The sequence below is a fragment of the Colobus angolensis genome, unplaced genomic scaffold, assembly GCF_000951035.1.
Source record: "Colobus angolensis palliatus isolate OR3802 unplaced genomic scaffold, Cang.pa_1.0 Scaffold229, whole genome shotgun sequence".
NCBI lineage: Eukaryota > Metazoa > Chordata > Mammalia > Primates > Cercopithecidae > Colobus > Colobus angolensis.
In genome coordinates, this window is record NW_012115477.1 from 906,161 (window position 1) to 918,773 (window position 12,613).

Here is a 12,613-nt window from a genome sequence, read left to right on the forward strand (position 1 = left end):
TGGTTTCTGTAATCTATTAGGCTTCTTATTAATAGTAATAAAATGTTCATTCATTAACTCTCTCATGCCTACATACCAGATATAGTCACTCTCTTTGCCCCCAAGTTATGCAGTCTTTATAAGGTTGTTCAGTAGCAGAGAAATGAGCTGGGAAAACTGATATTGCATCTGTAGCATCAGGTACTATTTAACCAGTGGGAGGGACTGATAAAATTAGCAAGTTGACTAACCACTTCCCTTCCTTGTGGCTCTTTAATATTATAACGGATACAGAAAAGTTCAGAAGGACTGAGCTAGTTTGCGAAACCACGGCACACTTTGGCAAAGAGGGAATGCACAATAAAACGGGTAAGTTTCTTTCTTTTAACCTTTTAAGAGAACTGTAAAAAAGATAATGGGGTAGATGTTTTTAAGTTTGACTCTGCAAATCGTCTTTAATAATTTGTAGGCTGTGGAAAGATAAACCTGTCATGAGGAGGGAAGCAAAAGGTTTTTCCAATCAGTAGCAGCAACAACAACAAAAATTACATTGAGCAAAAAATTCAACTCTGAGAATGCCTTTATTATTTCAGATAGATAAGACTAAAGTATTTTTTGGAGAGGGTTCTTGAATTAGTAAAAATATTGATAAATAAGTTCCTGTACTCTGAGTTTTTGAAATTTAGCCTGGAATTGTCAGCAGGGGCATTATCTGCTGAAGCTGAATGTCTGTCTGGATCTTGAAACAGCTTAGTCTTCTATTGTCTTCTTTGTGGTTAAAATTTTTTGTTGCTTTTAACTCTTTTATTATCAAAAAGTTCAAACACAAGCAAAAATAGAGTGAATAGTGTAGAGATTTCCCATGCGTCTATCACACGCCTTCAATAGCTATAACTTCAGAGCCCAGGTTGTGTCATCCACACATCTGTGGTACACTCCCTCCTTCAATCTAGTTGAATTGCAGCATTTTGAAATATGCTTATTGTGAACATTAAATAAAAGAGGTCTAGGATTTCCTAAAGGCTTATACCAGCTCAGCAATATAAGGTTTAGAGAAATATTATTACATAAAGTTGAATTATGAGTCATAGAAAGCACAAATGAGTTTCCAGAGTGGTTGTTTCACCAGTGGGAACAGGAGTAGGGGATGGTAGATATTAAGATTGTAGTCTCTGGAGCCAAACTGTTTGGGGTCAAATTTTGGTTCCATCACAATCCAGTCTCCTTAAGACAATTTCTTAACCTTTCTGTGTCTCAGTTTCCTCACCTGAAAATGAATACAATAGCACTGATCTGAGCATGAGGGATGATGAACCAGTGCGTGCCAAGACTCTGAAAACTGCTGGGAACATAGAATGCTCACTGTTAGCCTACAACTGTTGGTCAGAATTATTAGAGTGATGGTAGGGTTGTGATTTGTCCAAGTAGAAAGCCGACGGTTGTATCTGAGCATATCGGGCTGTCTTCTGACCATTGCTTTTCTCCTGATTGTTTTATAATACCAGGCTAGGAAAAGTCTCCATTGAGATGTCTTGCTTGCTTTTGCACCCTCTGAAAACTTCTTGCTCTTGCTTCAGTCCTCCCCTGCTCTGAATTAATTCTCTCTACAAACAAAAGGTATCTGAGCTTGTCTTGCTCACCCTCTCACTTTGAGGACGAGGAAGTAGAGATTTGTCTAGGCTCACAGAGCAAGGAGTAGATGTGATGGAAAAGACCCTGTCATGGGCTTCATGGACTCCTCTAATGTCTGTTTGAAGGAGCATTGCAGTTGGGTTTAGGAAACACTGTTGGGCCTGAGAGGCTGCCTCATGTCTGAGCTCTTATGCATCCGTCTCTGATGTAGAGGTCTTCCAGGGCTGCAAGTTACTCAGATACTCTTTTAATTGCTAATCAGAATGGTGAAATTCTGAGGATGGCAACAAATGGATGGTGAGGACCTTCCCTAAGCTATTTTTTTCTATACTATTCATCAAATAGTAATAGCTGTCATTTATTGAGCATTGACAATGCACCTGGCACTGTGCTATGTGGTTTTCTTATTTACTCCTCCCTATATCCCTATGTAACATTTACTATTAATATCTTCATTTTATAGAAAAGAAACTAAGGTACAGAGAAGCTAAGCTACTTACCCAGCTGATAAGACACAGTCAGGATTTTGTTCCAAGTCTGTCTGACTTCTTAGAGCATTTGTCCACAAGAAATAGGTTTGTTCAAACATGTGCACTCGAAGTGCATCTGTGGTTTTGCTCTTAGGCTTCCTGAAGATGAAAGTCGTCAGTATTCCTATAAAGCAAGCTGAATGGAAAACCTTTTCTCTAGTAATAGTTTTCCCACAGTGAATTTTCATAATGCCTAATTACAAGCTGGAAATTTGTCATAAATCTTGACAAATACAGAGGCGGTTGGGGGTGGTGTGGAGTTACCACTGTAAAAAGTAAATATTGAACTGACAGGTAAAAAAAGATATGCTCTTTTAGTAAATTAACCATGCTTCAGTGGTGGATTTTGTTTTTAAGGCCATTTGTCTCTCTTGAGGTTTTGTAGAGGAGGGTGAAATACATCTAAGTCAGTTTTTGAGAACATGCAGTGCTGTTGTAAAACAAATGATAAACACTGATGCGCTGCAGAAATAAAAGTTGGCTGAATCTTCTGGGAGGTGCTGAAGAGAACTGGGACATGCACAGTCAGACATTTTAGAAACCTGGAATTGACTTGAAGTGCTTTATCTTTTACATTACGGGTACAACTGCAAAAATAGAACTGAATGTGTGAATGAAGAGAGAGGTTAATTTCACAAGTTTGGAGAATTTTTTTCCCCTCCAATAGAGTAATGGTGTTTTAAAAAATTTTTTTCTTCACTCAAGGGGACATGGTCTAAAATTTAGAGCTAAAAATGCAAACATCAGATATAAATGGTCAACTTGCCTTTTATCAGGCAATCTGATACAATTTGCACTTGTTCATTTTTCCTTCATTGGCTACAGTACTTTTGTCATCTTGACAGAATCAGTTAAGCTTTACCTATAAAAATATTGGTAGAGATTTGAAATCATATGATCTTTTTGCAGAAAAAGGAAAGGATAAAGGGAATTGCAGTTGCCAGTGTTGGGGTGAGTGAAATGGGAAGGGTCACTGTTAAGTTGCATTCTTGGATTCTTAACCTTTGAGAAAGCAGAGCAGCTCGTTAGTACTGGCCACTGCAAACCATTTTCCAGAATTTTTCCATCATCTCTGTTTTTTTCTTTTTCTTTTTATCTCTAATGTCTTTATCTCATAAGAACATATTCACAACCTGTAAAGCAGGGTTTAGGATTGGAAATTTCTGTGTTTGTCTATCAATAGAGACAGATTCAGAGTGCTATTTAGCTTGTCAGTGTCCACTTCTTTGTGCACTCATGTGATTTCTGGTGGGGTTGGTCACCCATTGGATTACTGTGTACTAGTGCCTTCATGTTTACAGATTGTTTTCTATCCTAATATTTAACATTTGTCAATGCATTATGTCACTGCTATTATTAAATGTGAAAATTCAGTAAGTTTTAAAAATCAATAAACATTAATTAATGCTTGATTTAAATGCTTGATTTAATTATTAACTTAATTTAAATTTTAATAATAACATGTATTAAAAGTCTTGAATAGATGAAGCATTGTTTTCCCTTGAGATGAATTCTGTCTTCATTTGTTCTTTTGTCCATTTATTCACAATTGCTTAGCATCTCCTGCTGGAGATCCAGAAATCAATAATCACAGTTTGTGCCCTCAGAAACTTCACAGGTTTGGGGTGAAAAACAGTTGTATGAAATAAATGATGCTATAGTTCACAAAATATATTCTAACTACACTGGACCGTCTGCGTTGGGAGAGAGGGTGTGGATAATCCCAGACCCTGGGATTAGAGAATCATGGTTCAAAGCCCATTACTCTCTGGTTTTGGGTATTTAGCTAATGTTCTTAGGCCGTGATTTCTTCACCTGTAAAATGATACTGATCTCCTAGGAGTGTTGTATTAATTTAACATGTGATACATGTTAAGTATTTATATAGCATATCCTATAGTCTTTGGGGGATCAAGGATAGTCTCTCAAATGAAGTTAACTTTAAACAGCCTGAATGGTGTAGATGCTTCTAGTCACAGGGAACTGGATATGACAAAATGGAAAAGAGTTTTGCCTGTTTGAGGAAGAGAGTAAAGGTCAGCATGGCTGAAACATGTCAAAAGTGGGGAAGTTTCTTAGAGGTACTGGAAGAGTCCAGATTGTGCTGAGCCTAGTAGGTCATGTTATGCAGCTGCATGTTGTGCAAGTGCAATCAGAAGTGATTGAAAGGTTTACACAGGGAGTTGCATGACCTGAATAATATTTTTAAACTAGTTGCAGAGTGGAGAATAGATTCGTGAAGAGCAAGAGTAGACACATGGAAATAGGTTAGAAAACTGTTTCAATAGCTTAGTCCAAAAATGATGGCCATTTCGATTAAACAGTGTCGGGGTGTAGGGGGCAGTGGACTGAGTAAGAAATCCTGTATAATTAATAGGACTTGGTAAACAGCTGAATGTTGTTGGGGAGTGCCAATTATGATCCTATGGTGTTTAGCAACTGGGTCTGGTGAGATGTCATGTGTGAAGATGGGCAAATTGGAAGAAGAGGAGGCTTGAACTTCTCAATTTACATGCTTTTAAAACATTCAAGGGGAGATGTCAAGTAGGCATAAGATGTCATGTAGATGTTAAGTGAAGCCATGGAGATAGATGTGATCACTCAGAGAGATGGGATGAAGTGAGAAAATCTGAGGACCCAGTACTCAACCACTGGAAATTCCAAAATTTAGAGGACAGAGGAGAAGAATCCAGTAAAGGAGGTGGATAAGTCATGGTCAGAGAAAAGGGAAAATAAGGAAGTTGTAGTTTTTAAGGAAAACATAAGAAAATAGCATATTCAGAAGAAAGGAGTGATTATCCATGTCAAATGCTAAGGAGCTAATAAATAATCAAAAAAGACCATGGAATTGGTATCATGGAGCTCGTTGACATAAATATAGAAAATATAATTTCTTTAAAATTGCATTGGATTTTAACATACTGACTAATCAAGTTTACTGTTGACCAATTGAATACATATATGAAGACAATAAAAGAGACATATTATTTTCCCAAGTGGCAGTATATTTAGAAATTATCTTAATTCTATCTTTATGTAACTGTATGGTATACAAGGAAGCAGTAATAAACTATGTTGGTCTAAACTTACTTCCCTGGAAGTGCAAAGTACTTGAATTCAGCACTTTCTTCTTGTGTATTCCCAATATCAAGATTACCAGGTACCATTGCTGAGGGAACCATTTGCATAGACCAGTAGTTCTCAACTGGGGGCAGTTTGGTACCCCAGAGCACATTTGGCAATGTCTAGACATATTTTTGATTATTACAGCTGGTGGCAGGTATGTTACCAGCATCTAGGGAGAAGAGGCCAGGGATGCTGCTGAATATCCTGTAATGCACCAGACAGCCCCCCACAACAAATAATTATTTGGCCCCAAATGTCAATAGTGCTGAAATTGAGAAACCTTGACATAGACTAATGCAGACCTGCTCAGTGCCTAACATCAGGCCTTGACAATAGTAGATCTTCACTAGAATTGTTCTGCAGGAGAGTGTCAGATCCTTTACTGCCTTTTGTTCATGGTTTACCAATAGGTTTCTGTAGTAAGTGATCTTTGAATTTGGTTTTTATCTTGAAACTTCTTTGTAAAAAACAAAGTGAATAAATAAAAGTATTGTGCACTCACATGAATTACCTCTGCAGAATTTTCAATAGAATTTATCTATGTGGTTAAAAATAGAGGACAGTGCTCCACCCAGTGCATGTTAGACTTCTTACATCAGAACTGGATTCTTTATGTAGAGTTAGTTCCTATGCTGAAGTACATATTAGAGAAGTTTCAGTATTAAAAACATAATTTAAACATTTAATAGATTTATTTTCTTAAAATGTGTAAAGATCTACTTCTTTAAAAATAATAAATTTTATTTTCTCTTGATTATAACATAGTTCGTATAGCTCATATTTGTGTGTGTGTGTGTGTGTGTGTGTGTGTGTGTAACTATAATAAACTCTTAGATACCCATAACCAAGGCAGGATATGGAATTTAACCATTATCAATAAAACCCCCTATGGGAATTCCCCTCTTTGCCAAGGAGAAACACATTTCTGAATATTTTGTTTTTTGTTTCCTTGTGTTAAAATTCCACTACATATATATGTATCCCCAAACGAAGTATGAAATTAGTTTTTAAAATGTCTATGCCTGTAGGGTAGATTAGCAAGGAGAGCCATGGAAAAAATAAAACAAACTCAATGGTTATTTGAGAAATGCAGACACATGGCTTTGAGGCTTGGCACCAAGTGTGGGGGCAGTGGCACCATTAGAAAGAAGTAGACATTTCTGTGACTGTCTGCCTCTGTGGAGAAAGGGGGAGCCTAAGGTCAAGATGACAGTGGTTTAAATACAGTGTTAGAATGGAGGTTTTATGAACAGAATCGCAGAAGGAGGCAGGGGACAAGAAGCACACAGGCTGAGACAGACTTTGTATGCGGTGCCTTCTTTTAGGAAGATTGAAGTGCCATGTTTATTGTCTAGACTTGTACTTGCCATGGAAGCAGGACATCTGAGAGCTTGCTCTGTCTGGGCAATTCAAGATAGAAACTTAGAAACATCATTGTTGAACAGTAGAACTTGAAGTGAAGATTTGAGAAACTTCAGTGTAGTTGCGAGTTGAAGCCACATGAAAGGAAGAAACCTGGGGACAAGAAGCTTAGGAAATGCCCATCACTAATGGTGGTATTGAAAACACATTATAAGCTTTTGCTATGGCTATTGCTTATCTTTATTTAAAAACTTTCAAGTCATTTTATTTCCACGTATAGGCTTCCTCGGGCTGTCTTTACAATCAATGTTATGGTAGGGGATTATTAGGCTGGCGCAAAAGTAACTGTGGTTTTTGCCATTAAACGGAGTGGACCAAAGAATTTTGCACCAATTCTTTGGGCCATGTGTCTGCATTTCTCAAATAGCCATTGAGTTTGTTTTATTTTTCTGACTGCTCTCCTTGCCAATCCATCCTACTGGCATAGACATTTAAAAACTCTAATTTCATACCTTGTTTGGGGATACATAAATACATAGTGGAATTTTAACAAAATGTTAAACGTTTGAATGCTACAATAACATTCTAAACTAGGTTAGATTCTTGTGACAGTAAATAGGATATTATGGTTTGGCTTGGAATTCTTGTAAGACTTGGAACAGTTTTTAGTCCTGATCCAAAAGAGTTTAGTCATCAGAAGAACCACAAGTGGCACAGTAAATGTCAGTGCTAGGTATAAATGTGACCTCAACAAAGTTTGTTTCTAGGGCTGCCATTCTCCTTTTTGTTAGTTTCTTTGGTCCTACATTTCTTCATCTTCACAATAAGAAATTGGTCTGGATAATGTGTCAAATCATTAAAATAATGTTCTCTGCTTTTTAACCTTCATGACCTTCCGTCCTGCCTGAGGCCTATGCCTGGGGGATTTCACTCTGCCCTTTCTTCTCTCATAGGCCATTTAAATGTTACAGCTCTAAATTTGTTTTTCTCAGAGTCCTGCTACTTACTAATGCTAAAATACAAGTCTGTATTATTTCCAGTAATTCACAATACACTATGATTGGCCTCATATATTCACTCCCAGATGGCTTCTTCACTGGGGGTTTCACTGCCTCATCCTAAAGTAGTGCTTAATGGTAGACCATTCAGGTAGCATGGCAGAGGTAAGCTAAACAGGGTGATATTATTATTATTTATTTTCACAAGTACTTTTCTGATCCATATTTATCTAACCTTTATAAACATAACATTAGAAATGTAAGACCTACATTTTTATGTTTTTCTTACTTGAGATAATTTTCAAAAGTTTTTACTTTCCAGTCGACGAACTTTCTTTGTTTAGCTTGTTTTTGAATTGACTGACTGTTCTTAAGTTAATTTTTATGTGATCATGTTGCTACATAGGACACTCTTAGTCATATAGCTATAGCTGCGAGTTGGTTTAAATATCCCATATAAAAAAGTTATAAAAATAAATAGTAAAGCTGTTATTATGAATTTACCTATAGGCAAACTGAAATTTTATTAAAAACTTCTTATCAGCATTTTGTGGTTTTGTAACAACACCATGAATGAAAACCCAGTAAGTAGGAGGGAAAGTATTCTATATTTGTAGTTAGGATTGTATCTGTTTGATTCAAAATGATGAGTTAGATTTTAAACTTATTTTGGAGCCCAACTTTTCTTGAGTTTCCAAATGAATAAAGATATTTATGTAATAAACATTCAGTTTATTACTGAAAAATGAATTAAGATGACAGTAAATAACCTCAGGTATAGGACTCTGCATTGTAAAGTGGTACATTTAATGTTTATGCAAGAGTAAGATTTTTTAAAAAATTTATTTTAAAAAGTGATTAGCACCTTTGCTGTACAACTCTTAATATTTTTCTTTTTTGTAACACTGCATAAAATTTGAAGTATTTTTTGCTTCAAAATTTGACCTACTTAGAAAAGTTCTGATAATTCCAACGTAATGTATTCCTTGTTTTGTAAGCAAATGCCTTAGGGTAATGTATTGGAGAGACAAGTAATCTCATCAAGAAGCGTAATGGACCCTATCGCATTTCAAGATATATATTTTTTTTTCTAGAACTTCTGCTTCAAATTTAGTGTGTGTTTAATGATACCACACTTTACTGGTGAGGGTACTTTTCCAGCATTTTAACTCTCTTTGCATACAAATGGTGTTTTGGGTCTGGCTGCCATTACTGATCTTTTCCTTGAAATGAGGTGACATAATTTGATTTTTTACCGTCAAGAAAAAAAGGTTTTGTTCATCTTGAGATGTTACAGAAAGAAAGGTTGTCATTGAATGAAATGCATGGCTTGATGCCATATGTAAAACAGGTTGGTGCTAGCTCAAGAAGGCAGGAACAAATTCTTACTTGGTTGAAAAGTATGACTGGCCGAGGGGTAAAGGAAAATCTCCAGAATTAGTCATTCGGGGGCTCTACAATGTAGATCTGAAGCAGCACGGAGAAAAGGCTGCCAATCCACCTTCATCTTAGCAAGCACGGAGGAAAGGCTACCTATCCATCTTCATCTTAGCAAACACTTTTCCTCTTCTTGATTCCAGTGAGCTATGTATTTTAGTCAAAGATGTTAAATTTTGAAGGCTTCTCAAGAGACTCTCATGACGAGCAAGATATTCTTTATTATCTCCTTTTATTATTGAAGCAGTTGAGGTCCTAAGAGACATTAAGTGACTTTCCCAGGAACTCAGATATCACCACCCTAAAATTCAGGTCTTCCTCCCCTTACAGCAGCCTCTCTCTAGATCAAGCTTGTCCAACCCATGGCCTGTGGGCCATGTGCAGCCCAGGGTGTCTTTGAATGCAGCCCAACACAAATGTGTAAACTTTACTAAAACATGAGATTTTTTTGCAATTTTTTTTTTTAGCTCATCGGCTATCATTAGTGTTAGTGCATTTTATATGTGGCCCAAGACAGTTCTTCCAGTGTGGCCCAGGGAAACCAAAAGATAGGACGCTCCTGCTCTAGATATACTGACTTTTCCAAGGAATATCAGGGGGTAAGATCTGGTTTTAATTGGTTCCACTCCCGGTGGAAGGATTTCTTCTATACATGTCAGGTTTTCTTTGACTTACCAATACCTTCATGAAGAAACAATGAACTGAAGGATATTTTAAAAGCAGGTTGTATAAGCCACTAACAAATTTTGAATAATTGCTGGTCTCTGCATATTAGTAAAAAAAAAAAAAGCAGTTTAACAATATGTTACCTATACGTAGAAATTATTTTTATCACAATAAAATTAAGACATACTACAAGAACAAATCGACTTAGTTTTTCAGTTTGTAATTATCTTCCCAAATTAAATACAAGTAAAGATCTTAATAAATGTAACATTAAAGTTCTTGAACTATATACCACACACTAGTCCACATAAACAGACAGGTTATATTAAAACTAGCAAAGCCGTATTTTGTCTATGCTTGCTAGAAAATAAATTTTGTATATATTCTAGAAGACTAAGATAATTTTGTATATGTAACTGACCGAAAATACTTCTAGGAGAAATATAATTGTTGTATTAAAGGTTATGAAATGGCAGTCGAAACCCCTAAAGTCATGGATTCTAGTTAATGAAGGGAGAGCTCACACTATTCCTCTTGAATCATGCTGCGAAAACTCCTGTCAAATAAAGAATTATTAAGTTGAGTTAAAGAAATTAATTTGTTTCTTCAAAACTGAAGTTAAGAAATGCAAACATTTTTGTTTTCTGGATGAAAACACTTTTTTTTTATGCAATGCAATTTTCTAAATAAAAGGTTTATTGCATGTGTATTTTGATGACCTTATTATACTCATTTTGTGTGAAATTGTTTAAAAAATAATATTCCCTCAAGTTAAATTGCTCAATTGAAACTTCCCTGCTTCTCAATATAAACATCAGAATAATACTTTAAGGTCATAATATCAGAAGCTATTGACTAAGTGATTTAAAGATAGAATGTCTATATTCTCAATGGAGCAAATTAATTTAAATATGGTAGTTGAAGTTGCATTTTATGATAGAGCAGGACATTGTTGTCTTGTTTTTTAACCTCACCCTGAAAATAATTATAGGAAAAAGCAATCTAGATACATTATTGATTTTTTTTTCTTGCATGAAGTGATTTAATCCTCTATTTTATTCCAGAGACTTATTTAGGTTTCATTTACTGTCCCACTGGGATAGTAAATAGCATAATGCTTTCTTTCATATTACTATCTAAGTATTTAAAGGCAGAAATGGAGATGAAAACTTTGACTCCTACTACATTTGAATGTATGAATTTACATATATAAAAATGTACAATAAGCATGTGTATAGAAAAAATCACTGCTATATTTTTTGTAGCTCTTGCTACAGAGACCAAGAGATCAAAATAAATCTGCCCTCAAATGAGAAGTGCCAGCTTCTTCACTTCACATTTCTCCCACCAGACACTCATGTTTAATAATGAGAATGAATAAATGATGCAGTGGATAAAGGCCTATCTTGTTAATTAGATGTTCTCACATGATGAAGTCTTAATACACCTGTGTTTTCCATATTCCCTGTAAATCACGATAGAATTCAAGAAAATGGATCTTGTATGAATCTTCAGATCTATTTATTTTTGTGCATATGCATTTGACCAAGTAATTAATTTAAATGATTTAAATGTTTAATGACTCTACTGCTTTTGAAGTCATATGTGTGGTTCTTAAAAATTTTAAATAATCAGGTGTTAAGAACAGCAGCCTTACCATCAGTTGGTGATTTCCTTAAGTGAAAATTTAAGAGTTGAAGGGCGCAAGTTGTGCAGCAATTAAGTAGAAAATGTACTTGTGATTAATCATAATTCCAGTCTGCTTGTTTTTTTGAGCTCTTGGGTCAGTGATAGTAATCTTACACACTTAATTGACACTTGCAACGTATGCCCATATGCTTAGTTTTCTAATTGTGGTTCTGATGGGGACTCACTTGGCACATGTAGTTTATATGCATCATCTCAATCAGAAAATGAGAAGAAATCCAGATGATATGAAGTATGCAATGTCATCCTTTGGTGAAGGCATTGTTAATGTGTATGGTGTGGCTGGATATGAGGGTTGAGGTGTCAAAGAAGGGCGTTAGTCTTGGAGCCAGGAAGATCTGGATTTTTACATAAGCATATTATTAGCTACCTCAGTGATATTTGCAAACTAACTTTACCTTTCCAAGTCACAGTTTCTTCATTCATAATGCCTTCTTTGTCAGGTGGTAGTAAACTAAAAGGAAAAAAATTATGTAAAGTTTCAACCTACTTTCTAGAAGACGTGAAAAAATTGACTTTGCCTTCATGTGTTTCAGTTTCTTCCTCTAAATGTCTGCTCTGTAAGGTAGTAGTAATTGTATGATGAAGTCATTCTGTAAAGCTAGAAACAAACCTTCTAGAAGGCATAGGTAAGTGTCTAGTCTATAGTACAGTGTTTGGGGCCTAGGGAGTGCTCAGTAGTCATTTGAGTGACTTAAGGCACTTAGGATACTGACAAGATATTAAACAAATATTATTTCTATGATCTTCTTTTTCAAGAGTTCTTTAACTGGTTGAATTACTAGCTAACAATAGTTAACTATCTCAGTTAAGTAACTTTTTCCTTCAGGTCTTATTTCTCACATATATAATATATAATATAAAGTGTTGTTTTTCAATTACTTTTTTTTCCCCATGGCTTTTCCTAAAAATATGATTTTGCTGGATGCAGTAGCATAAAGAAGCCATTAAAATATTGAGAGTTTTTCATAGAAAGGGTAGAACACCAGTTAATATAAGGATTAAGTGTGTGGTAAATTCACCCCACCTGTATTATGGTCAAGTCACTAACATAAGCTATTAAGTTTTCAGAGATGGCAAAAGGGCAGTTATGGAATGAGACTCTTTTTTTTTTTGTTTTTTTGAGATGGAGTCTCACTGTGTTGCCCAGGCTGGAGTGCAGTGGCACAATCTCGG

General features: G+C 35.6%; 1 protein-coding gene across 2 annotated transcripts in view; it reads left to right on the top strand.

Annotated features, from left to right (window-relative positions):
- Window positions 1-12,613, top strand: part of HDAC9 (histone deacetylase 9) — a 921,220-nt gene that overhangs the window by 217,032 nt on the left and 691,575 nt on the right. The window contains exon 1 of one of the 2 annotated variants that reach the window (XM_011944150.1): window positions 261-348. The exons of the other annotated variant lie outside the window; for it this stretch is intronic. Within the exon in view, the coding sequence (XP_011799540.1) occupies window positions 333-348 (16 nt within the window). The 5' untranslated portion in view covers window positions 261-332. Of the gene's footprint in view, window positions 1-260; window positions 349-12,613 lie in introns of those variants that run through there. 2 annotated transcript variants of the gene reach the window in all.